This window comes from Rattus rattus, chromosome 5 (assembly GCF_011064425.1).
Source record: "Rattus rattus isolate New Zealand chromosome 5, Rrattus_CSIRO_v1, whole genome shotgun sequence".
In the NCBI taxonomy this organism is placed as follows: domain Eukaryota; kingdom Metazoa; phylum Chordata; class Mammalia; order Rodentia; family Muridae; genus Rattus; species Rattus rattus.
Window position 1 is genome coordinate 2,907,642 of NC_046158.1, and position 26,056 is coordinate 2,933,697.

Below are 26,056 nucleotides of genomic sequence, written 5' to 3' on the forward strand. Positions count from 1 at the left end.
CTAACACTGTACAGCAGGGAGAGCCCAGCTGAAGTGGGGCGCCTGGCCCAGGCACAGAGAACAGAGGACCGCTGAACCGCTGACATGGTCTGAGGTCTGTGTCTGTTGTGTCCCTCATATGGAGTGACGTCCCTGGAAATGAGGAGCCAATCCCAAGTGGAAACAGAAGGAAGCTTGGGAGGAGAACAGGAGATAAATAGCATTTCACTCAGACAGCAGAGAGACAGTACTGGGACCAGGAAATGGGGTGGGAAGCACTTGGGGAAGATCCTTGGGGACTCTGAAAGGCACCTAAACAGGAAGCAGAAAGTTGTGACCCTGAATGAGACCCATTCATTCCACAGGACTCAGTTTCCCCTTCTATAGCATGAGCAACTGCCATGCATTGGACGTCACTGGTCCATGTCCAGGCCTTCTGGCTGACATCCTATCTAGTCTTCACCATCAGGAGAAATTGAGGCTCAGAAGGACCCATGCCTGCTTGGCACCCCCCTCCACACAGGTCCAGCAACCTGAAAAAACGGTCCCTTGAGGGTTGAAAGCAATGTCATTTGAGTGGGAGGTCAGTGTGGGGAACAACTCATCTTTCCTAAGATAGGTTCCCACAGCCCAAGGCATCTTGGGGTCTCTCGGACTGTGAGAAAGTCTCCACAGGAAATGAGAGCCCGGAGCAGCTGGGCCCCTTCAGAAGACATGGACCAGCCGCCCTGAGCCCAGGGAGGCTGTGCATGCTGGGCCCACAGCGACTCCCCCCTCCACGGGTAATCGGGTAATAGCTACCAGATGCCCGGCAGCTAACGTCACTCTTCAGGGCCAAGAGGGTCGTGGGACTCTGGGGAGACTTGGAAATTCTTGAACCAGAATCAACATTCCAAAAGGAAATCAGGAAGGGGAGGGGGGTGTCCTGGCCTGTTTGCAGTGCCCGGCACTGGGGCTGGGACAATATAGGGTGCCCTACCTCTCTTTTAGGATGTCATTTATCCCCAAACTCACTGTCCTTCTAAGTAGCCTTCTTGGGCTGTCTGGAAGGATGGCAAAGGACATTCAACATTCAAGGTAGGTATTACAGAGCAGGACAGAGCTAAGTTCAGATCCCCAGCAGATGGCCCCAATCTCCTGGCTACGTGAGGCTGAGGACAAAAGGCTGGACACAGGCAGGTGACACTCAGTGGGTAGAGCACTTGCTTAGCGTGCAGGGTGTCCTAGGTTCCATCTAGGGCACCCCATAAGACCAGGTATGGTGGTGTACACCCAAAATCCCAACACTTGAGAGGTAGAGACAAGAAGGTCAGATGATCATGATCACCCAAGGCCAGCTTGGGCTATATAAGCCTGACTCAAAAAATAACAACAAAAAGGTTTACCATACCTGCAAGGAAAAAGACTCTCCTGAACAAGACTGAGTGGGGCCCGGACCTATTTGCTCTCTGCTTTCTCCTCCCATCCTCTGTTCCAGACTTTCTGATCTCTGCTGATGAGCAAATCGGCTGAAGATGCTCCCAGCCTGAGCTGGGAAGTCCTGAGACTTCATACGGGCTGTTCTCACACTTTGGCTCAATTTCCCCAGATAGCAAATGTACTTGCTCCTTCTTTCTTTTTTTTTTCTTTTTTTTTTTTTTCGGAGCTGGGGACTGAACCCAGGGCCTTGCGCTTCCTAGGCAAGCGCTCTACCACTGAGCTAAATCCCCAATTATCTTCCCTTTCTAACTGGCTTGGTTTGGTTTCAGTTTTTTTGAGATGGAAGTTTCTGTCCTGGCTGTCCTGGGACTCAAATTTAGAGATCCGCCTGCCTCTGCCTCTGGGGTGCTGGGATTGAAGGTGCCGCTCCTTTCTAACCTTCCTAAAGTTGCCTCACTAACCCCCTCCCCCAAGACCAGTCTCCGCACTTGATTGTAAATCTGCTTGATCTTCTCTAGTTGCTCCTGTAACTCATCAATCTGGTTTGCCGTCTGACCCCTCTGCCTCTGGGATGAGGTCTCTATTAGATTCAACCTTCTGTGCTCACTGCTTTCTGCTCAGAGCCTAGGACAAATATGAAGCCTGGTATAGCCTCAGGGAGTAATGAAATGAATGGTAGGCTAGTGAATTAGCCCAGAGAGTGAAGAGCTTGTGCTTTGATTGATTGGAGTATGGTCCTTGTATCCCACACACAGAAGAGAGCCATAAAGATGGCTCTGGCCTCCACACAGACACACATTCTGACAGGGCCTACGCCAATGTAATAATAAGTACAAGTTTTAAAATGTATAAAAAAATTAAAATGAATGAAGTGCAAACTCAGCTTAAACGGTATGACCCTAAGTGTGCTCTTCTGTGAAGGAAGCCCCAATACCTGGGCACTGTGGAAAGCCACTTGAAATAATGGTAGAAAAAATCTTTGAGATTTTCTTTGAGAGAGGGACGGATGGCCTGGTAGTTAAGATTTGAGCAAAGAGTTACTTAGGCCTGAGAGCAAACTTAGGTTCTCACAAATGTCCAATGTCCCCAGGACAGTCTACTCTATAATCCCAGAAGAGTCCTCCCTATACCCCCAGAAGAGTGCTCCCCTCCCTATAACCCCAGGAGAGTCCTCCCCTTTAGCCTTGGCCTAACCACTGGGGAATTGGAGCAACAGAGTCACTCACTTTCAGGGCTGATGGGCGCCTGACAGCCGGTAAGTGACCCTGGTTGACACTTCTGTGTGGGTAGGTGAGGTATGTGGAGTCATCTCCAGGCCTGGCCTCCTCTTCTGTCACACTGACTTGGGGGTGAGGGGAGTTCTCTGGACCCTGCTATCTCATTCCCACCCCCACCCCCACCCCCGGCAGAGGGCTGTGTTTCTTGGGCAAAGGACGCAGGCTAGGCTGCTGTGCTCCACTTGGCCAGTTGAAGGCCGGCCCCTCCTGTATCCTTCTGCCTCATCCCCCATGATCTCAGCAGAGACAGGGCACCAGGAAATCCCTGCAGCCTCACCTCTTCCCCTTCCTTCCTCCTGCTCCAGGTGCACCCTGCCTTCCCAGGGTGGGGGAGGGACACCATCTCCCCACCCTGGGCTACTCTGACATCCACTAGAATGGCCCCTTCGGACACTCAGGAAGGCGCGTCCTTTCCTGCTCACTGGCACTCTCAGCTAGCCTTCTGCCTAAACTGGATGGCTACTCAGACAGCATCTGAGACCCCTGTGGGCTCCTGGAGACCCAGAGGCCCAGCATGGGACAGAGTTAGCCTGACAGCTCCATTGCTCTCCTGACTCCAAGGGACTCCTGTGACAAAACCCCAATAGTCCCTGGAGGTCGGGGCTGGGGTGGAGACACTGGGTCCTAGAGAAGAACAGGGCTTGATCTGGCCTGCTGAACCCACCCCAGAACTCCCAAACAGTCCAGGAGATGGGAGGTAGAGAATCTCAACTGTTTCTCTTGGTCGGGTCCAGGCAGCATCGCTGGGGCAAGCCTCCGCCATAACAGCTTGGGCTGAGTGTCAGACTAGACATTTGAAAGGCTACTCAAGACCTTTCCTCAGAGGCCCTGCCCCTGCCCAAGGGAAAGATGCTCTAGAGCATGATAGCATAAGCCTAGGAGGTAGAGTCAAATTCCTACTTTGACTTCCACTAACTGGGTCAAACAGACAAGCAGACTTTTCTACCTTTACAAAATGGGTTCTCTCTCCAGGATCTGTCAGAAGATTCGCAGAGAGATGCTGGGTATGTGCAGAGACAAGGCAGGGAACAGTCACAGCTGAAGGAAAATTCCAGAAGTTGCCAGGTGTGGAGGCTCAGGTCTGTAATCCCTGAACTTTCGGGTGGATGCAGAATGATCAAGAGTTTGAGCACAGCTAGGCATGATGGCCTTGCTCACCTTTAATCCCCACACCTGGGAGGCAGGCAGATTGGGTTCAAGAACAGTCTAGTGAGTTCCAGGACAACAAGGCTAATAGAGAGACCCTATTACACACACACACACACACACACACACACACACACACACACACACACACACACACACACACAGTTTGAGCACAGCCTGTGTTACATGAGACCCTGCCTCAGTAAGTAAAAAGAAAGAAAAATCCCAGATGTTAAACCCATAATAGTGTGTGTCAGCTGCTTCAGGGACCAGCGTCTCCCCACTGGTTCACTCCTGATGTCCGCTTGCCCTCCCTAGAGCCAGTTTGGTCACTCACCTTCGGGCCCCCAGCGCAGAGCACCTTCGGCCCACTGCAGTCATGACTCCTGGTGTTCACAACCTGAAGCCCAGGAACCGGCTCGGTCTAACAACACTCCCGCTAAGACTCGGGCTGGGAGCTACAGAGCTCAGAGTAGAACCCTAGGGGCAGGGCCAGACCTGAAGACCACGCCCTAGACATGCCTCCGGTCCGCACGATCCAAAGTAAAACAAACCCTCCGCGAACTTGCTCCTCTCTAGCTCCTCCTCCCCTCCCTGTCAGTCACTATCTGGGCTGGAGAAGGACGCGCCCCCATCCGAACACAGCCCCTGCCACTCCCTGCTGCGCTCCAGCGAACCAATCAGTGTCTCTGAGTGGGAGGAGCCAAGCTACCGGGGAAATCTCAGACCTGGGGAAAGGAACCTCGGGGTTCTGGCCCTCTTGCAGTAGTAAGATCCTTAATTGCAGAATGAAGTCGAATTTTGGAAAGGGTAGCTGGAAAAGGCAGCCGGAGACAGCGAGAGATGGTGGGAAAAGCTTTAATTTTATTAATTATGAAAATAGAATTTCCCAAGCCAGGAGATGGTGTTTTGGGGGAGGCAGGTGCACATGCCACCACATACCAGTCGTCTTCCTTCACCATGTGGATACTGGGGATCAAACTTACGCTACCACTTGGCAGCATATGTCTTTACCAACTGAGCCATCTTGCAGGCCCGCAATGTATTTATATCTATGCATGAACTCAACTTATGGGGTCCAATAAGCAAATTCCTTGATAAGTGGCTTTCTAGACAAGGCATCAGCCACGTGGGCCTCCAGAACCAAAGACGCTGAGTTCTTGCTGGAGTGTGTACTGGTCTCTGAGTCAGGTGGGTCTCAGTTCCAACACAGCTTGGTTACTAGCAGGATGGACGTTGAACCTGGCCGGGGCAGTTGAAACCAGCTTCCTTAACCTGTTTCCTCATCTGCTATAGAAACAGTTTATCTCTAGCTAGTTTTCTTTTGAGAATTAGTTACAAATGTTTCCAGAGAGTGCCTAGTTTGTGGAAAGCTCTTGGGTGTTCCTTCTCCCACGCTGTTTATCTCTCCCATCTTTCCTTCCATGTTTTCCAGGGTGGCTGGGGACACCATATAAAGCCAAGAATCACCCTGAACTGCAAATCCTCTGTCTTGAGGCTCCTGAGTGCCACCATACCAAGTTATGTGGTGACAAAGACTGTGCTGGATATGTCAGCTTTACACAAGCTAAAGTCATCTGAGAGGAGAGAGCCTCTATTAAGCAAACGCTTCCAGAAGATTTGGCTGTAGGTCAGATGGTGGTGGCACATGCCTTTAATCCCAGTAACTAGGAGGCAGAGGCAGGAGGATCTCTGTGAGTTCCAGGACAGCCTGGTCTACCGGGTAAGTGACTTCCAGGACTGCCAAGGCTACCCAGAGAAACCTTGTCTCCAAAAAACAAAACCAAACAAAACAAATTGGGGCTGCAGGCAAGCCTGTGGGGGCTTTCCTTAATTAATGATTGATGGGGGAGGGCCCAGCTCATTCTGGGTGGTGCCCGCCCTTGGTGGTCCTGGGTTCTGTAAACTGGCTGAGCAAGGCATGAGAAACAAACTAGTAAGCAGCACCCTCCATGGCCTCTGCATCAGCTCCTGCCTCCGTGTTCCGGCCCTGTTTGAATTCCCATCCTGACTTCCTTTCAGTGATCAACAGTGTGCAAGTGTGAGCTAAACAAACCCTTTCCTCCTCACACTGTTCTTTGGTCATGGTGTTTCACTGCAGCAACAGAAACCCTGACTAAGACAGAGATCAAACCCAGGGCTTCCTGTGTAAGCACTCAGCAAGCCCGCTACCAACTGAGCTACATACCTAGCTCGCTCTCTCACTTTATTTCCTTTATTTTATTTCCTGTTTTGAGACGGGGTTTCATTCTGTAGCTCAGGCTGACCTAAAACTCATAGCAATCCCCCAGCCTCAGCTGCCTTCAGGCTGGGACCACAAGATGTACCACTCCATACACCCTAACCTTTTATTTTCAGCCCAGATGTGTATGCCCTGTTGGCACTTACCTTTCTGGGTACGCATCCCCAGGGATTTGCTTCTCCGCTGTGTCTACTGTGAGGTCCTCAAGTTTCCTCATAGGGTCCACTTCTACTGCTGAAGGTGTGGTGTCCTCCAGTGGGGTTTCAGTTCCCTTCTCCGCCTCCTTGGCTGCCTCGAAGTCTGGTGGCTCCGGCAGCCCTCGAGACACCAGGTGGGATTCTCGGCTGACTTCCTGGGCCTTCTGGACAACCTTTTGTTTCTGAGCCTTCTTGATGTTAGGGCGGGGCATGGTGCCCATGTGGCTGTACATGTCACTGGAACGTGCATAGGCAGGAGGACTCTTTGGGAGTGTCACCAAGTCATCCTGTGTGGCTTCGAAGGTGTCAGGCTCCGGACAGGACCGGATGCTAGGGGAGGCTGAAGACCGTCTCAGAGAAAAGGACCGAGGGAGATTGGAAAGGCTCCCGAGGCCCTTGAACTTGAAGAACTCTGACAAGGGAGGAGGAGAGGAAAAGAGTTAATCACCGAGTTGGCAGGAATGGAGTGACAGTGAGGGTACAAAGGTTCAGGACACCAGGGTTGGCTTCTCATTGTTTTCTTTCTCTAAGTTGTTTTTTTAATTCTTAATTGTGTGTGTGTGTGTGTGTGTGTGTGTGTGTGTGTGTGTGTGTGTGTGTGTGTGTGTGTGCAGGGTACATGCATCATGAGTGTGGGTACCCTTGGAAGCCAGAAGAGGGCATCGAATCCCCTGGAGCTGGAGTTACAAGTTGTGAGCTGCTATTCAAAGTGGGTGCCGGAGAGGGAACCCTTGTGCAAAAGGAGCAAAGGCTCGAACCTGCTGAGCTATCCCTCCACACCCCCTACTCATTCCTTCCCTCCCAGAAGTGCAGTGACATGCAGCTTTGCAACTCACAGCCCTGAACCCAAGCCCTTCTTCCACCTTCTAGCTGTGTGACCTTGGGCAAGTCATTAGACGTCTCTGAGCTCCTTCGCCCACATCAGTAACACAAGGATCCACCCTATAAGCAGCAAGAGGATTGAAGAAAAGTTAGGTAAATAAAGGGGTAGGGAGGTGACTCTGAAAAATGCCAGCCACACGAGTGTGTGTGGTGTGTATGGTGTGTGTGAGTGTGTTGTATGGTGTGAGTGTGAGTGTGTTTGGTGTGTGTGATGTGATGTGAGTTCGAATCCCTAGAACCCATGTAGAAGTTGGGCACAGTGGTACATGCCTTTCGTCCCAGCGCTCATGAAGCAGACACAGGTGGATCTCTGTGAGTTCAAGGCCAGCCTGATCTACATGGTGAATCCCACAGCAAGAATTACATACAGAGGCCAAGTCCCTGCCCGCCCCCAAAATAACAAAAAGAGGAAGGAGTTGGAGATGTGATTCAGCAGATTAAGAGGGCTCACTGCTGCCTGAGAAGACTGGGGTTCAGATCTCAGCACCTCCGTTAGTTGAATCCCCCCAGCTCCAAAGGATCCAATATCCCATTTCTGACCTCTGCAAACATCCCCCCCCGTGAGTATGAGTGTGTGTGTGTGTGTGTGTGTGTGTGTGTGTTCATACACGTGCACGTGCACACACGTAAATCTTTACAAAATTAAAGGCTGAGGCTCGAGAGCTGACTTAGCAGTTAGAGGACAACGCTCTTCCAAGGACCCAGATTCACTTTCCAGCACCCACATGGTGACTCACAACCATCTGCAACTCCACTTCCAAGGGAAACAGTGCCCTCTTCTGGCCTCTGGCATCCACGGGGACTATACACATGTGTAATGCAGACAAACATGAAGACAAACAGACAGACATAACTTGTTTTTGAGATAGGATCTCCCCACAAAGCCCTAGCGGTCCTAGAACTCACTGTGTAAACCAAGTTGGCCTCAAACTCACAGAGATCTGCCTGCCTCTGGCTCCCAAGTTCTGGGATTACAGGTGTATACTAGTACCCCCAGCGATGTATTTTTTAAAAATATAAATTTTAAAGAAATCTGTTTTATAAGTAAGATGGCAAGGGATCAAAGAAGATACCTGATGTTGTACCTGATCATACACATGCATACATGCATGAACATGAAAAGAAACATGAACACACACACAAACCTTGTAAATAAATGCTTTGTGTGCTGCCTGGTGTATAAAATATCCTCGAAAAGAGGTATCAAAAAAAAAGATGACAATGATGACCCAAAATGCCTCCCACTTGTCAAACAGTGTGAATTCTTAGAATATGCAAACATCCCACTTTCCTTATAAGGAAATTGATATTTGGAGATGTAAAATGAACGGTCTGAGCTCCCACAGCTTACCCCAAAGCCTAGATATGTGTGTGTATGTGTGTGTGTGTGTGTGTGTGTGTGAATATGTATGGTGTGTGGTGTGTGTATATGTCTGTTTGTGTATGATGTGTGAATGTATGTATGTGGTGTGTGTATAAGTATATGAGATATGGGGGTGTGTGTGGTGTATGTTGTATGTGTGAGTGAGGAGTGTAAACGTGTATTGTATATGTGTGTGTTTATGTGAATGTGTATAGTGTGTGAGTATGCATAATATGCATATGTATGTTGTATGAATATGAGTGTGAATGGTGTGTGTATAAGTGTATATGTGTGTATATGGTATGTGTGTATATGAGTATGTATGGTATGTGTGTATGAATGTGTATGGCATGTACAGTATGTGTGTGTAGGTGTGTATTGTGTGTGAGTGTGTATGGTATATGTGGTATGTGTGTATGTGAGTGTTTATGGTGTGTGTGTGAGTGTGTATGGGGTGTGTGATGTGTTTGAGTATGTTGTATAGTGTGCGTGTGTGTGATGTGAGTATGTATATGGTGTGTATATGTGAGTATGTATGGTGCGTATGGTGTGTGTGTATGTGTGTGGTATGTGTGTTTATGTGAGCATGTATGGTGCATATGGTGTGTGTGTATGAATGTGTGTGTGGTGTGTGCGTATGTGAGTGTATATGGTTTGAATGGTGTATGTATGGTGTGAGTGTGTGAGTGTGTATATGGTATGTGTGTTGTGTGAGTGTGTTGTATGGTATGTGTGTGAGTATGCATGGTATGTATGGTGTGTGTGATGTGTGTATATGTGAATGTGTGTACAGTGTGTGTGATGTGATATGTATGTATGTGAGTGTGTGTATGGTGTGTATGTATATGTGTGTATGGTGTGAATGGTGTGTGTATGCTGTATGGTGTGTGTATATGTTGTGTGTATGAGTGTGTATGGTGTGTATGGTGTGTGTATGAGTGTGTATGGTGTGTGAACGTGTATGGTATATGTGAGTGTGTGCATGGTATGTGTGATGTGATGTGTATGGGTGTGAGTGTGTGTGTGTGAGTGTATATGGTGTGCATAGTGTGTGTGTGTCTGTGTGTGTCTGTGTGTAAAGAGTAGTGTCCAGGCAACCTCTGGCACCGGGGTTGAACAGAGATGGATAAGGCTGTGTGCCTGAGGACTGCTGGCCCCTGTCTGTGGGTGTTTTTCTCCTCTCTGTGAGATGAACCCGTGTTAGAAACTCCTGTGATACCATCTCCCAGTAGGGACGGAAGTATATCTCTTTGCTCACTCCTCCCTGCGCCCCCCTAAGGCTGTGGGGCTGTCCCTTCTCTGACTTCCGTAGGGCCTCCACAATACTTGAGCAAAAAGAGAAAACCCTGGCATTTGTACGTCTCCAGCCTGTTCTGCACCCTCAGGTGCCCACGCCCCTGATGGAATATGTGCGGCATGCTCACATCTGACAAGGACAGACTCTGAGGCCCAGAGAGGGGAAGGGGTCTGCCTACCGCCCCACAGCAGAACCTCTCAGAGCCTGGGTGGAAACCTGGGACTCTGCACTTCAGGATTCATCCCTGTCCAATCCCCCAGCCCCAGCCCGGACAGTGCTGGCTACCGCCCTCCTTCTAGACAGGTTGGCCTGGGACAGAGATCTCTGTTTAGCAGAAGGGTCACTGACTGCCTCCTTTCCCCATGTTACAATTTTTGTTTGCTTGCTTTGTATGTTTGTATGTGACAGTGTCTCACTCTAACCTGCTTTGGTCTGCTCATGAGCCTCCTGCTTCTGACTTCTGAATGCTAGGATTACAGATGTATGTGTCTCCATTTACACACACACACACACACACACACACACACACACACACACACACAGAGGGGGAGAGGGGAGGTGGTGGCTGGAAGATCAGAGGAATTAGAGACAGACGTTTGGGACCCAAAATGGATTGACCTGGAGAAAGAAATAGCAACGGGTGGGTGTAGCTCAGCCAAGAACCTGGTACTTGTCGCTCCCAGCCTCACTACTGGTGGGAACACACCACGGTATCCACCTCCTCACATCCACTCGCTCCCTAGAGATCTCCCTGAGATCTGGTGTTGAGCTGGGTTCCGATCAACATGGGGTACTTGGGGGGGAGGGTCTCTCCGTGCACAGCCTCATGGTTAGAGAGAGGCCAGGATGATACAGAAGATAGAAGGAGGGCTGGCTGTAGTAAGAGGGAAGTAAGGGTGGGGCAGGGAGAGGGAAAGATAGAAATGGAAAGACACACAGAGATGGAGAGGCGCTCGGGGCCACAGCATGGGTAGGCAGGAACACCGTGGAGAGAGACAGAGATGGACAGAAAGAGAAAGAAGACAGCGGTGAGAAGCAGATGCAGAGAGGCCAAGCTGGACAGAGGGACAGTGGACGGTCTGTACTCACTGAACTTTCTGCCTGTTTTCTTGGGCATCTCTGTCATCTTGGCAAGTTGTGCAAAGTCCCTGGTTTGCTAGCATGTGGCTGTTCCAGGCTCAAGCATCGGGGCTGACCAGCCTCCTCCGCTCCCCTTCCCCTTTCTCTTGCCCTCTCACTGGCTTCCTCTGTGTATTTTTAAACTATCGAAACTCCCACAGCCCCACCCTCCCACTCTCTTCACAGGGGGCGGGGGCTGGGGCCTCCCCAGTCCAGCCCCTGAGGGCCTCCTTAGCCGGCAGCAGGGGCAGGGGGCACACCACAAACCCATGGGACCTGGAAGGCCTGAGGAACAAACCACAGGCTTTGGGAACGGAGCCCACTAGGCTGGGGGCCACTGGGGACCTGCCAACAGCTGTCAGGGGCCTGGCCCACAGGATGGGAAGTCGGAGACAGACCCATGTTTAGGGTAGTTTATTCTAAGCCTCGGTACCCAGGAGATGGAGTGGCAATAATCAAGACGAGAATGTGGTGGGCAGGCCTGTGGGCTTAGACCACTCCCGCCCAAATTCAACCTTTGATTGGCTACTTTGTCACTGTGTGATTACGGACCGGAAGATTCACCTGCACGAGCCTCGGTTTCCTTTTGGTGAGCAGGATACGCGAACCTCACAGTGGCCAGAATAACAGACAGAGCCAGGTATAAAGTCAGTCCCTGCTTAGCATGATTGTCCTTGTTTGAGTCTGCAGAGGCATGTGAGGACAGGTCTTCTACATCCTTCAGGCAGAGATAGGGAAACTGAGGCACAGAGGAGCAAGGGGATTTCCCCAGGTCACAGAGAGTTGGTGGCACACACTGGGGGGTTACAAGTTGTCTTTCCAGTAATAATCAGGTTGGTGTTCTGCAAACACAAACGTGTGTGCGTGTGTGCATGTGTGCGTGTGCATGTGCGTGCATGTGTGCGTGTGTCCATGCATGTGTGTGTGTTTGAGTTCTGTGTCCACACAGAACAAATATAAGGAAATGAAACCTCCATGTACACCTGTAGTTGGGGGCGGGGCGGAGTGTTAGTAACACTTGTTGGGTCTGGAGGGCCACAGGTCAAATCTAGTTCTGAATGCCACCACCTCTGCAGCTACCAAACCTCTACAACAGAGACAGCACAAGACACACAGCCATCTTCCCAAGGCTCTGCTTCTCTCCTTTCTCTCTACCACTGAGCCACAACCCCAGCAGCCCAGAGTGGACACTTTTATGTTGTTTTGAGATAAAAATCTGACGTAGCCCAGGCTGACCTCTAATTTGAGATCTTCCCGCCTTAGCCTCCAAGTACCGAGGTTATATGTGTACAAACAGACCACGGTCCCATAGCTGATGATCCGGTCTGTGGGAGATGCAGTCCAGGACACATGGGTCCTGTGCTGCGTCCTCCATCAAAGTCTTGTCCCCAAAGCTAGGTCACTTGGATACTGCTGCTCTGACAGCCAAGCCCTGGGAGCTGGTTTCCAGACCTTCTGTGCCCCAACCTCCTGTCCAGGTGAAGTTGTCAGTAGACAAGTCAGACTGATTCTTTTGGTGCGGTGAAGACAACCCCAAAGTCACGAGAGAGAAAGAGACCCAGTCCTGTCAAGTCATGGCAGCAGGGTCCTGCTTCTGTAGGCCTGCAAGGACTGTTGCTTAATGGCCAAGGAGGAAGTTAGTTACTTTTCTGTGACAAAACACCATGACCAAGGTAAGTTATAAACATTTATTGGGACATGTGATTCCAGAGCAGATTCCTGGGGTGGTACCCCCTTTTCCTCTCCAGGTTATTGTCAAAAGATAGCGGGAAGGAGCCTAGATAGAGCCTAGAAAGAGCTGAAGGTCTCAGGGAAAGGCAAAAGTGTAGAGCCCTGGCTTCTCTCCTGGGCGACAGTTACAATGTGAATTGGACTGATGACCTAGGCTGTGGTATCAGCTGACCAGACCAGTGCTGGCTTTCTAGTCAGACCAGCTCCCCAACTGCTGTGTATTGTGCTTCTCTGGGCTTCAGTTTCCCTACTTCATAGGAGAAGTCTCTGGTCTGCACACTGTAGCCCTCAGCAGTCCTGGCTCTGGGGCTGAAGCATGGCCACATGGGCAAGGAGTGCAGTGGCCAGGCCAGGCCGACTATGGTGGGTAGGCAGGCACACGCTCTTTGAGACCTGGGAAGCTGAATCTCAGAGTGTCTGTTGCTATGGCACCGACGCCTCGTCAGGGCCAGGCTTGCTGTTGGCCCAGGCGCCAGGATAGTCGCTGGTGTCCCTTGGAGGATGAATGGTGCTCAGTGTGGTGAGGAGGCTGTGCTCAGAGCCCCCTTTGTGCTGCTTTAAGTGGCCGTTGGAAGTGCGGTCAGGGAGACCTGCTGGCTTGTGGCTGTCCTACAGTCCCTCCACAGCCGGTGCTGGAAGTCCACCCAGTCAGCCCGCTGCTATAGCTCTGACCACCTACCTAGTGCTTTCCCTCCTCCAGAGTAAGGGCTTAGGCCTAGGCTTGACCTGCACTCCAGGCCACACGTGCCTCCCTCTAGTCCCTTAGCCTTTTGATTCCTCCCAGTCCTTTCAGTGCAGCATTGAGTAATGAAACGCACCCCCCCCCCAAAAAAAATAAAGAAAAGGAAAAAAAAAAAACAGAAAAAAAAGGTGTGGGGTGTGATGGTTCACACCTTTAATCCCAGCACACAGGAAGCAGAGGTAAGAGGATCTCTGTGAGTTTGAGGCCGGCCTGGTCTACAGAGTGAGTTCCAGGACAGCCAGGGCTACACAGAGAAACCCTGTCTCAGAAAAGCAAAACCAAATTTCAATTCCAGCTCCACAGTTCTTTGGCTGTGGCCCCAGCCTGGCTACTCAGTCTGTTTCTTCTTTGGTCACCTGGGTCCAGTCACAGAAGGTTTTTTGTTTTTTTGTTTTTTGTTTTTTCGGAGCTGGGGACCGAACCCAGGGCCTTGCGCTTGCTAGGCAAGCGCTCTACCACTGAGCTAAATCCCCAACCCCACACAGAAGGTTCTTAAGAGGACTGCAGTAACACTTCAAGAGAATGATGTGTGTCAACACAGGGCCAGGTAGAAGCAGCAAGATCAACGCGGGCAGAACCTCCATGGTTGGATGGGGCCCTCGGTATCACAGACTGTTCTCTGTTCCGTATCCCTCAGCGAGCGAGCGTACCCACAGCCAACAGCTCGCATGTTCACATCTTACGAGCCTGCTTTCACTTCCCCTCCACAGATCCTAACCCTATCCAAGCTTGGGAGAGGAAAGCAGGGTCCAGGTGTTTACAGACTGTTCTGTTGCTGCGAAGAGACACCATGACGAAGACAGTTCTTGCGAAAGAAAACATTTAACTCTAAGTTTGCTTACGGTATTGACATCAGCGTGGGAGCATGACAGGACCAAAGCAGCATACATGGCGCTAGAGCAGTAGCAGTGGAGAGCTACGTTCTGATCTGTAGGGAGCAGACAGAGAGAGACTGGGCCTGGTTTGGGCTTTTGAAACCTCAAAGCCGGGGCTGGAGAGATGGCTCAGAGGTTAAGAGCACTGACTGCTCTTCCAGAGGTCCTGAGTTCAATTCCCAGCAACCACATGGTGGCTCACAACCATCTGTAATGGGATCTTCTGCCCTACAGGCATACATGCAGGCAGAATGCTATATACATAATAAATGCTATACACATAATAAATAAATAAATCTTTAAAAAAAAGAGAGAGGGGTTGGGGATTTAGCTCAGTGGTAGAGCGCTTGCCTAGGAAGCGCAAGGTCCTGGGTTCGGTCCCCGGCTCCGAAAAAAAAAAGAACCAAAAAAAAAAAAAGAGAGAGAGAGAGAGAAACCTCAAAGCCTGCCCCAAGAGACACACACTTCCTTTAACAAGGCCACACCTGTTCCAATATGGCTCTAGCTCCTAATCCTTCTAATCCTTTCAAACAGTTGTACTCTCTGATGACTAAGCTTTCAAAGATATTGAGGCTGCTTTTTTTCTTCCACACAGGGTTTCTCAGTGTAGCTCTGGCTTTCCCGAAACTAGCTCTGTAGACTAAGCTGACCTTGAACTCACAAAGCTCTGAAGTGGAAACCTAAGGGTTCTTTGGACAGCCATTTGGATGGTGTTTTGCCCGGACAAACATGTGAAGGAATGTTTAGCTGAAGTGGACAGGGGTGAAAGACTAAGGCAGACTCGTGAAGGAATGTTTCACTGAAGCAGACACAGGAGAGAGAATGTTCTGCTAAAGCATACGTGAAAGAACACATGACGAAGGATTCTTTGCGAACAATACACACGTATTAGTCTGCCTTACATTGCGTAACTCAGCTGCATTTGTGAGGAAATACACCCAAAAACTTCTGGTGGTGTGCTAGACTCTGGCTAATTGGCAGAATGAAGTCAGCTGAGACAGACACATGTGCTGAGGCAAGACCTGTGGAGGACCTGTGATGTTTGGCGATGGTAAAAAAAGAACTCAACAGTGAAGGAGACTGAGCTTGACTTGCTGGTACAGCTAGTTGTGCAATGCTTGTTGGTCTTGGGTCTTTGCTGATCTTCCCTTCCCTGAGAAAGACACAGCCAAAAAACATCTCCTGAGATTCCCCTGGTCTCTCCAGCTGACTGGCACCAAGACTGAGGCCTGGCTGTCTCTGCTAGGCAGTGCCACCGCTGCTGACTCATGTTTGCTATTCCACCTCTACCAAACTGGACTGCTGGTGCACCCATGAGGTGTTTGCGAGTAGATCTATCTGCTGCTGCTGACCCGTGAACTGAACTGCAGATTTCCACACAACACAAAAATGAGTTGCTCCGGGCTGGAGAGATGGCTTAGTGGTTAAGAGCACCGACTGCTCTTCCAGAGGTCCTGAGTTCAAATCCCAGCAACCACATGGTGGCTCACAACCATCTGTAATGGGATCTGATGTCCTCTTCTGGTGTGTCTGAAGACAGCTACAGTGTACTCATATACAAAATAAATAAATAAATCTTTTAAAAAAAAAATGAGTTGCTCCAAAGAACCTTTCTAAACAGGTCCACTTTCCCGCCCTACCTTCCTTTCTTTTCCACTACCTCTGGTAGGTGATGGGCTAAAAGGACAGTTAAAGCATTTAAGAGCCATCATTAGGGGCTGGGGATTTAGCTCAGTGGTAGAGCGCTTACCTAGGGGGCGCAAGGCCCTGGTTGGTCCCCAGCTCAAAAAAAAAAAGAACAAAAAAAAAAAAAAAAAAAAGAGCCATCATTAAACATAAGATTTGAAGGGCTGGAGAGATGGCTGAGTGGTTAAGAGCACTGACTGCTCTTCCAGAGATTCTGAGTTCAAATCCCAGCAACCACATGGTGACTCACAATCATCTGTAATGGGATCTGATGCCCTCTTCTGGTGTGTCTGAAGACAGCTACAGTGTATTTATATATAATAAATAAATCTTTTTAAAAAAAAGAAGATTTGAAAAAAATTAAAGTTACAGAGATCCATCAGCCTCTGCCTCTCAAGTGCTGGGATGAAAAGTGTGCACCACCACCACCCAGCTATGGAAGATGTTCTTATTCAAACCACTATACTAGGTCAAAAGCTGGAGTTCCGCCGGTGGCACAAACCTTTAATTCCAGCATTCTGGGAGCAGTGGCAAGTGGACCTTTGTGAGTTCAAAGTTAGCCTAGAAAAACACTCTGAGGCTTTCTATTTTATTTTTCTGAGACAGGTTCTTGTTATGTGAACATTCTATCTCAAACCTACAGAAATTCCCCTGTCTCGGCCTCCTGAGTGCCGGGATTAAATATGTGTGCCGTACCTGGCTTTTTTTTTTTTCATTTTTTTTTTTTTTTTTTTTTCCGGAGCTGGGGACCCGAACCCAGGGCCTTGCACGTCCTAGGCAAGAGCTCTACCACTGAGCCAAATCCCCAACCCCTATTTTTTTCATCCTTTAGACAAGGTCTCACCGAGGCTCTAACTGGTCGTGAACTTACTCTTTAGCCCAGACAAGCCCTGAACTTTGAACTTTCCTGTTTCCGTTTCTTTAGTAGCTGGCTTTCCAGTTTTCTGCCACCAGGCCTGGCTTCCTTAGCTCTTAAATGGCCATACAAGAGACTCCTGAGGGGTGTCATGAGGCGGCCAGTCAGCAGGTGTTGACAGAGGCCGGGTCACACGCTAGGTCTTGGTGGTTTAGGCAGTCCACAGGAAGCAGGCATTATTTGCAGCCCACAAAGCGTAGCCAAAGTGAATTTGAAACGACTAATTTCTCCCTGGTTCCCTCCTGGATTTTCCAGTGGTGGAGAACCGGGACTCCAGAACTGGGCAGCCTTCCAAAGCCTCCAGATCGCCATTGCTTCCCTGTGGAGGGGCTGAGGGCCCAGGACTCTAAGGAAGTGACTGGAAGATGTCAGGGCTCTTGTTGGTGGCAGAGGTGACAACATCACAGGAAACCCTGCGAAAGCCTCTCTGCCCACAGGATGTGACTTAGGGAGGGCGCATGAGAAACAGACACCAGCTACAGCCTAAAAATCTGTAGCATCCACACAAGCCATCAGTGCTGCTGTTACCTGCCACATTCCCCAGGAGCCCAAGGCAGGTGAGAGCACTCCCAAGTTTCACCATGGTTTCATGCTGAGCCCAGACTGGGAGGGGCCTTGACATGAGGAACTGGCCTGGTTCAAAGCTAGCGTGGCCACTGGCTGTCTGGGTAACCATGGCCCACTCATCTCACCTCTGAGTGTCAGGGTCCTCATGTGCAGTGGGGGTCAGAGCAGTGTCCCCTGCATCTGACTGACAACAGAAATACCTCCTGTACAGGCTGAGTGCAGGGCTAGCCACTTTCTATCATTGTAATTAGTGTAATTACTCTCTCCTTCTTACTCCTGGCTCTCCCCCACCCCCTTACTTCTTCAGATAAGCAGTGTATCCATGAAGGTAGGCTCTGGGATCACTTCCTTGGCTTGATTTCCTAAAGCCCTGGCTGGCTCTATGGAGGGTCTTGAGAAATCCTCCTGGCAGGATCCTTCTCACAGCAGGTACTCGGGGACACCAGGCTCATCGAAACCATTCCTCCTTCCAAGAACCTTCAAGCCCAGACAGTGTGGCATAAAACCAGAAAGCACTCCCGGACACAGTGACGCCTAGAGCTGAGGCAAGAGGGATGTCTGGAGTTCAAGGGTCAGCCTAGACTACTCAGTGAGCACCAGACCAGTCAGGACCTGTCTCAATCAAACAAGAGGTGAAAACAAACCGGAAGCCTGCAACTGACCTCGGAGAGTGGGGTGGCAGCTCTGAAGACAGGAGGGATCAGGGGGCTGGAGAGATGGCTCAGCGGTTAAGAGCACCGACTGCTCTTCCAGAAGTCCTGAGTTCAAATCCCAGCAACCACATGGTGGCTCACAACCATCTGTAATGGGATCTGATGCCCTCTTCTGGTGTATCTGTGTACTTAAATATAATAAATGAATAAATCTTTAAAAAAAAAAAAAAGAGGGATCAGGACACTGAAACAGAAGGCAGTTTGCAGGACTACAGCACAGAAGGGAAACACTGGAAAATCGGCCACGCCTCACTCAGAATATCAAATCGGTACAGGGAGACATAACAGACTGCAGAATGATCTGGGGCAGGTTGGAATGGAACCAGTGAAACGAGGCTAGGGGAAGCAGGACTCCATCAAGGTGTCCATCCTTGAGAGGGGTGCTGACAAAAAGGAGGGGACTCAGAAGGTAAGAAGACAGCTGTGTGGACTTGTCTCCTTGGGACGGGAAGGTGATTGTGGGAAAGGGTAGGCCTGGAAGGGTCTTAGGGTAACAGTGTTATCCAGCCTGTGTAAGGTCAGCTGACCTCAAACACACTAACAATGAGGCATGACAAACTCTAGAGCCAGCCTTATCATAGTGTGACCAGGAGCAGACAACCTCTGATTTCTGATCTGCGATTTCTTCTGTAAAATGGGTTCATATTTTTTTTTCTGTAAAACCCAGTTCACATGTTTGTTTCAAGATTTAACCAGAACGTCCAGCAGATTTCTCTCTCTCTCTCTCTCTCTCTCTCTCTCTCTCTCTCTCTCTCTCTCTCTCTCTGGTTTTCCTGGTTGTCCTAGAACTCGCTCTGGAGATCAGGCTGGCCTCGAACTCAGAGATCCACCTGCCTCTGCTAAGTGCTGGGATTAAAGAGGTGCGCCATCACTACCCAGCTCATGCCCAGCATTTCAAAAATGCGCAGGAGTGCCTATTCAATTTTAACCATTTTTGGGATGATAGACGCAGGACAGACCAGCTTAGCCGCAGCTCTGTGAAGGAAGGTAGTAGATCCATCCTTGCCTTCCTGACCACACAGGATCCAGGGTTTAGGCCTGAGCGTTGCTCGCTCGCCGCCTACAGTGTCGCCGCGCCCCCTGGCGGCCGTCAGTTGCCATGTCAACGGCGGGTGGCTGAGACGGCGGAGGCGGCAGCGGGGGCAGTTCTCTCTTCCCCGGGCCTCAGGCCGCTCCCTCGGCACCTCCTGCCTTCGCCTCACTGGGAGCACACTCCCAGCCCTGGAAGAAGGGCCCTTCTGTGGCAGCTGGCATTAGGGGGGTAAACTGAGGCACGCAGCAGGGCGCCGCAGGCAGGTGTCTAGTGCGGAGCCCCACCTCCAAACGCAGAGGAGGGGCTGCTAGCAGTGACGCGCCGAGGGCGGACGCTGGACTGGGAGCGGGAGGGCGGGAGGCGGCGGCGGCAGGTGCGGCCGCGGAGGGTGGGAGGAGGAGGGAGGGGGCGGGAGGGGGAGGGGAGGCCAGGACGGGGACCTCCCCCTTTATAACGCGCCCCCTCCCGGGCTCTCGGGCCGCCTCCTCGTCTGCTCTTGCTATCTCGCCCCCTTTCCCGGCCGCCCCGGGCCGGGTTTGGCCAGGGAGCCTCCGCCCCCAGGCCTTCCCCACCCCCCCACCCGCCGCCCCGCGCAGCCCGGCGGAGGCGGCGCCGTCGGAGGAGGAGGAGCAGGGCACTGCGGCTGGCCCCGGATCGGGAGCCAGAGCGGCAGCAGCTTCGGCAGCAGCACGGCCCGGGCCAATGCAGCGGGACGCACCGCCACGAGCCCCAGCCCCAGCGCCACGGCTCCCTGCGCCCCCGATCGGAGCCGCCAACAGCACTGGCGGCGGCGGCGCAGGCGGGGGCAGTGGCGGCGGCGGAGGCTCTTCTGCAGCTCCGGCTCCCCCTGGCCTCCCGGGAACTACAAGTCCCAGGGGGCCTGGCGGCGGGCGGAGACCGGAAGAGGCGGGCTCGGCACCTCGAGGCCGGAAGTGGCCTTGGAGGCGGAAGTGGCGCGGCCGCGGAGGGGCCTGGAGTGTGGCGGGACCGGGAGCGGCGGGAGCTGCGGCTGGGGGTAGCGGCGGCGGTGGCGGCGGCGGCGCGCTGGAGGCGGCCATGGCCAAGCAGTACGACTCAGTGGAATGCCCGTTTTGCGATGAGGTCACCAAGTACGAGAAACTTGCCAAGATCGGCCAAGGCACATTCGGGTAAGATTAGGCCGCGTGGGACCGGTAGCCCAGGACCTGCACTTTCCATGGCCGATATCGGGTCGTTCAGGGCCGGGGCCCGAGGTGGTCCGGAAGCTTCTATTTCCTTGATTGTTGCCTGGTCTTGCTAGGCCGCGCCGCAGACGCTCCCGGCCTAACCGAGCGGACTGGCGGGGAGGAGCCTGAGGCCCGTGATGGGGGTTGGGTAGGGTTGCTGAGAGGAACTCAGTTTGTGAGCGGACACCTCTGGGGGGAGGAGTGGGAGCCGAGTAGGAGTAAGAGCAGGGGCTGGGAGAAGGACAGAAAACACGTGGTGTGGAATAACAGCTTACGGGAGTCCCGGGCCGCTCCCCACCGTGTGTCTGGTCTCCCGCTGCTCCTCTTCGCGTGGGGGAGGGGCGGTCCCTGCGGAAATGCCTGATGGGTCCCTCGGGTCTTTGTGCTGCAGGGAAGTATTTAAAGCCAAGCACCGTCAGACCGGCCAGAAGGTGGCTCTGAAGAAAGTGTTGATGGAGAATGAGAAGGAGGGGGTGAGTATATGGACCACTGGGCGGATCTTCTAACCTGTGCTCGGTTTCCACACTGCTACTTCAAAGGGTTTTGTGCTGACATTCCACCCAGTATTTTTCGATTTTCCGTGTGACAAGACATTTGGCTTTCCACTTAGACTTTTGAGTTTTAGTGGCAAAGTTCGGTGGGAGGCAAGTGAGGGAGCCTGTGCTTTGCGTGAAAGTGCACGTTGCCTCCAGAAGTAGGGTTTTTGAAAACTTCCAGCTTAGCGTCGAATTTCGTTTTGTACGAAGGGACAATTTGTGCACAGGCAATTTAAAAGGCAGCTTAGCTTAAGGCGTGTTTTGAAGCATGATGTCCCCGTCTTAGCTTTAGTACAGCGTTTTCTTTGTAAGGAAAAAGCTGTTTGACTATTTCCTGTCTATGCGTGTCTTGTTTTCTGGTGTGTCTGTGTACAGCATGCCCGTCTGCTACCTGGGCACCTGAGGAGACCATGCTAGGCTGCCTTGGATCATTTGGGACTAGAATTAAAAAGATCCACCATGTAGATGCTGGGATTGAACCTGGGTCCTCCGGAAGAACAGCCAGTGTTGTATGTGTGTGTGCATGCATATGTGTATGTCTCCCTGAAATAGGGACTCGACATAAGACTTGTCTAATACAAAATCTCTCTGTATCCCAGCTGTTCTCAGACTCACAGAGGGTCAACTGCCTGTGCCCCGAGTGCTGGGAATAAAGGCCTGGGCCGCCACCCTTAGCCAGGACTGGTTTGCTTAACTATTCATCTATCTCTGGACCCAGGAAATTTCTTGATTTTTAACCCACAAGCATTAGTGCCAAAGATTTTGTCCCTATTTGAGTTGTCTAAAATAAATTCCTGGCCAGCGTAGAGGGCTATGATTGTAGTTCCAGCATTTACGAGGCCGAAGAAAAAGGATGGTTCACAAGTCCAAAGCCGCCATTGTCTAGATGGCAAAATCCATCAGCTCCTTGAGATGTGTGTCCTTTCACTTACTTTCTGCTCTACAGAGACTGGTTGCAGATAAATATATTTATTTTCCCCTCAAGCAAGAGCTCAACTAACCAGGCTGGCCTTGAACTTGGGACAGTTCTACTCTCTATTTGACTCCTGATAGGATTGGATTCCAGACAGGAACCGTCTGTCACACAGAAACTATACTCTCACCTGCCTTTCAACCTCTGTCCCTCAGTATAGATCACAGGCATGCATGCGCGCGTATACACACACACTCTTACTTCATGGGTCTGTTGCTCTCAATTTTGACCATTTCCTCTCTTTCTCCTCCCTAGTTCCCCATCACAGCCTTGCGGGAAATCAAGATTCTACAGCTCCTAAAGCATGAGAATGTGGTCAACCTGATTGAGATTTGTCGAACCAAAGGTACGATGCTCATTCTCGGGATAAAATGAAGCTTAAACTTTTGCTTTCACTCCTGAGGTAAATGTGCTTAATGCCTCTTCCTGACTCGACTTGATCACACAGCTTCCCGATCTGGGTTTTTTTGTTTTTTTTCCCCAGAGCTGGGGACCGAACCCAGGGCCTTGCCCTTCCTAGGCAAGCGCTCTACCACTGAGCTAAATCCCCAACACACACACACACACCCGATCTGTTTTGTTTTGAGACAGGGTTGCCCTATGTAGCCCTGGCTGTCCTTGACCTTGCTCTATAGACCAGGCTAGCCTCACACTGCCTCTGCCTCCCTAGTGCTGGGGCTAAAGGCATGCACCACCAGTGACTGACCACCAGCTTCTCCGGGCTTTCTCCGATGGAGTTGGGTGTTTGTGGATTGGAGGGCTGGGAGTTGGCTGTGGAAAATGAGGTGGGTGCAGGTTTTTTATTTTTCATTTTTCCCTCCCTCCCTATTCTGCACCAGCTTCACCCTATAACCGCTGCAAAGGCAGCATCTATCTGGTGTTCGACTTCTGTGAGCATGACCTCGCTGGGCTGCTGAGCAATGTCTTAGTGAAGTTCACGTTGTCTGAGATCAAGAGAGTAATGCAGATGCTGCTGAATGGCCTCTATTACATCCACAGGAACAAGGTGAGGCCTGGGGCCGGGACAGACTGGGGCTTCTTTGCTCTTCACTGCCTGTGGGTGGGCCTCCGGGATACTGTGAGACCTGACCGAGCTCTCATGCGTCCTCCCTGCAGATCCTGCACAGGGACATGAAGGCTGCCAACGTGCTCATTACCCGAGATGGGGTCCTAAAGCTGGCAGATTTTGGGCTGGCTCGCGCCTTCAGCCTAGCTAAGAATAGCCAGCCCAACCGATACACCAACCGTGTGGTGACATTGTGGTACCGACCTCCGGAGCTCCTGCTCGGTGAGGACTCCCGAGCGGGCAGAGGGGGGCAGGGGCCGGGTACTTACCTGGCCACAGCCCCCGTTGCCGGGGGCCTCTTGAGCCATCAGCCCTGGGACCTGGAGTCTCAGGAGGCCCTCGGGCTTAAGAGGCACTCCCGGTACCCTCTTCTTCTCAGGAGAGCGGGACTACGGCCCGCCCATTGACCTGTGGGGTGCTGGGTGCATCATGGCAGAGATGTGGACCCGCAGCCCCATCATGCAGGGCAACACAGAGCAGCACCAGCTTGCCCTCATCAGCCAGCTCTGTGGCTCCATCACTCCAGAGGTACGTGACCAAACTGGGTGATCCTAGGGGGTACAGAGATCCAGGTCCCACTGGCCTGCAGTGGAGAGGAATCTGATTGGTGGGAAGCCATAGGCCTGCTGTCCAGGGTCTTGTGGGTGCTTCTCCCTCCTAAGCCTGTTGGTTTTATGGGCTCTCTGTTTCTGTGGCAGAGTACCTGAGCAAAGCAAAAGCGCCAAGATTTGCCTTTGTTGAGAAACTTCAGCCTGTGGTTGTTTAGCCTTTGCTTTGGTGCAGAGACGTTGCAGAGAGTCCACTGGAGAGAGTAGGTGTGGTCATGGCAGGGAAGAGCAGAAGAGCAGGGTCCAGTGTGCAGCTCCAGGGGTGTTAGCCCACTGACTTAACACTAGGCTTCAGCACACATTCAGCGAGCCTCAGAGGATACTTTTTCCCTCTTGGGTTGTCCCCTCCCCCTCTTCCCCCAAGTTTCCACCTCCCAATAGCGTCACCAGCAGGAGATCAAGCTTCAACACAAGCTTTTAGAGACAAACGTACCATGAGATTTTTGTTTTGTTTTAAGATAGGAGTGTGCGTGAACAGGGCCTGGCATCTTTATTCTAGCTGACTTGTGTAAGGTGTCCAGACGCTAGGCATATACTACATCCAGTGACTGTTGCCTTCAACTTGAAGACTTCTGCTTTTAGAAATCCAACCCCCTGGTGTCTTAGCATTCTTCCCTCCAACTCCACTCTCTCCTTAACACGTCTCTTAGGTGTGGCCAAACGTGGACAAGTATGAGCTGTTCGAAAAGCTGGAACTGGTCAAGGGCCAGAAGCGGAAGGTGAAGGACCGTCTGAAGGCCTACGTCCGGGACCCCTATGCTCTGGACCTCATTGACAAGCTGCTGGTGCTGGACCCTGCACAGCGGATTGACAGTGATGATGCCCTCAACCATGACTTCTTCTGGTCAGACCCCATGCCCTCGGACCTCAAGGGCATGCTGTCTACTCACTTGACGTCTATGTTTGAGTACCTGGCCCCACCACGACGGAAGGGTAGCCAGATCACCCAGCAGTCCACCAACCAGAGCCGAAATCCCGCCACTACCAACCAGACGGAATTTGAACGTGTCTTCTGAGGCTGCCGCTGGCCGTTGTTCTTAGGTTAGGGGTGGATTGCTTCTCTGACTTGCATGAACATGTGACATGATGGGACGTTTGAGATTTTCTCCTCCAGTACATATCAACTCCACCCTGGCACTGAGAACAGCTGCCTGAGTGGACTGGGGCAGAGCATTGGCTGCAAGCCCTGAGGGTCCTGGGGCTGTCCTGCCTGCCTCTCTCTGGAGGTCTCAGCGTGGATACGAAGTGGGGTGGGAGAAGCTCACCCGCTGTGACTTTTAAGAACTCCTGTGTGATGGGAGGAAGGCACAGGTTCCTCACCATCCCCAGCCCTTCCTCTGGATGAGGATGTGAAGGACAGAGGCACCTCCAAAATGGGCTACTTTTGGTATAGACCTTAGGAGTGTGGGGCTGGTGTAAGCTCTTGGTTCCTTTAAAAGGAGAGTTTTATTTTGTTTTGTTCAGTTTAGACATTCCTGGATGCAGTTTGATTGGTTAAATTAAAAGTTGATTTTTTTTTTCCAGTACATGCCTGTGTTTCTTGTGTTCAGACCCTCCCTCAGTTCTTGTCCTACAGCTAGAAGCTAGGGTGTGATCAGCCGGGATACTGCTGGTCCTGCTTCCTTACCAACTAATACTCTGTAGATGTTGGGGTTTGCCCTCCATTCCTCCTGGGTACCTTCCACTGCACTCCTCACCCCCAGAAGGCATGTCCACAGTGCCCAGTGTTGGGAAGTGTCTGTTGTAAGCTGCAGCCTCCGTGAGCTGCTGGGCCTGGGCTGCTTTGGCTCATAAATCCTCAGACTGGACTGAAGCAGGGAACTGCAGACCTCCAAATCACTGCAGTGACAGAGGAGTGACTAGTGTAGCTCCAAGGCTTGGGGGAAGCAGGACAGAAGTGACCAGAGTGGGCAGGGTCAAGGTGGGGGTGGGGGGTTATAACATGGGTCAGGGTGACAGTGAGGAGATGGGATGAGGACACGGTAGGAACCCTTAGAGGATTAACCTGGGTGACAGATTACCTAAGAGTTTAGTGAGGTTCAGTAACATCACAAAGCTGTCTGAGAAGAGCAGTGTTAGTCCATTAGCTCCAGGAGCTGAGCGTCCAGAATTCATGGTGGATTGGCAGAGTTGCTTCCTCTGGAGTTCTCTGGGACAGTCGATCTTCAGGTCTCTCCAGCTCTGGTAGCTGACACAGAGCTTGGCCTGAAGATTTTGTATTCTTTTTTCCTTGCATGTCTGTACACTGTGTATCCCTGGTACCCAGGGAGGCTAGAGAGGAATGATGCCCCTGGAGCTGCCATGGGGTCTGGGAACTGAGCGGGGTCCTTTGGAATTGCAGCTGGGGCTTTTAACCACTCAGCCATCTCTCAGCCCTTCCAGACAAGTGGTCATTAGCTCGGATGTCCGGAACTGCAGATCTCCCTGCTTCCTCCTTTAGGGAGCTAGGATTACAGGTGTGTACCACCATTTGCATAGCAATCT

At 51.6% G+C, this 26,056-nt stretch overlaps 2 protein-coding genes across 3 annotated transcripts in view; one reads left to right on the plus strand and one right to left on the minus strand.

Moving 5' to 3' along the window:
• Positions 1 to 6,666, minus strand: part of Sh2d3c (SH2 domain containing 3C) — a 30,916-nt gene extending 24,250 nt beyond the window's left edge. The window contains exon 1 of one of the 2 annotated variants that reach the window (XM_032902724.1): positions 6,210 to 6,666. In XM_032902724.1, the coding sequence (XP_032758615.1) occupies positions 6,210 to 6,493 (284 nt within the window). In that variant the 5' untranslated portion in view covers positions 6,494 to 6,666. Of the gene's footprint in view, positions 1 to 4,158; positions 4,254 to 6,209 lie in introns of those variants that run through there. The other variant, XM_032902726.1, reaches the window with a different exon arrangement.
• A 12,919-nt stretch (positions 6,667 to 19,585) lies between these two features.
• Cdk9 (cyclin dependent kinase 9) lies at positions 19,586 to 25,098 on the plus strand. Its single transcript, XM_032902737.1, has 7 exons — positions 19,586 to 20,332; positions 20,781 to 20,862; positions 22,154 to 22,244; positions 22,738 to 22,904; positions 23,015 to 23,186; positions 23,344 to 23,492; positions 24,223 to 25,098. The coding sequence occupies exons 1-7, from the start codon at positions 19,887 to 19,889 to the stop codon at positions 24,586 to 24,588; spliced, it is 1,473 nt and encodes a 490-aa protein (XP_032758628.1). The 5' UTR covers positions 19,586 to 19,886; the 3' UTR covers positions 24,589 to 25,098.
• The last annotated feature ends 958 nt before the right edge of the window (positions 25,099 to 26,056 follow it).

Bases quoted from the DNA above. Each gene is read 5' to 3' on its own strand.
- Cdk9 (XM_032902737.1), top strand. From the start codon at position 19,887: ATGCAGCGGGACGCACCGCCACGAGCCCCAGCCCCAGCGCCACGGCTC. The intron at 23,187-23,343 runs GTGAGGACTCCC...TCTTCTTCTCAG, and splicing joins ACCTCCGGAGCTCCTGCTCG to GAGAGCGGGACTACGGCCCG. The intron at 23,493-24,222 runs GTACGTGACCAA...CACGTCTCTTAG, and splicing joins GTGGCTCCATCACTCCAGAG to GTGTGGCCAAACGTGGACAA.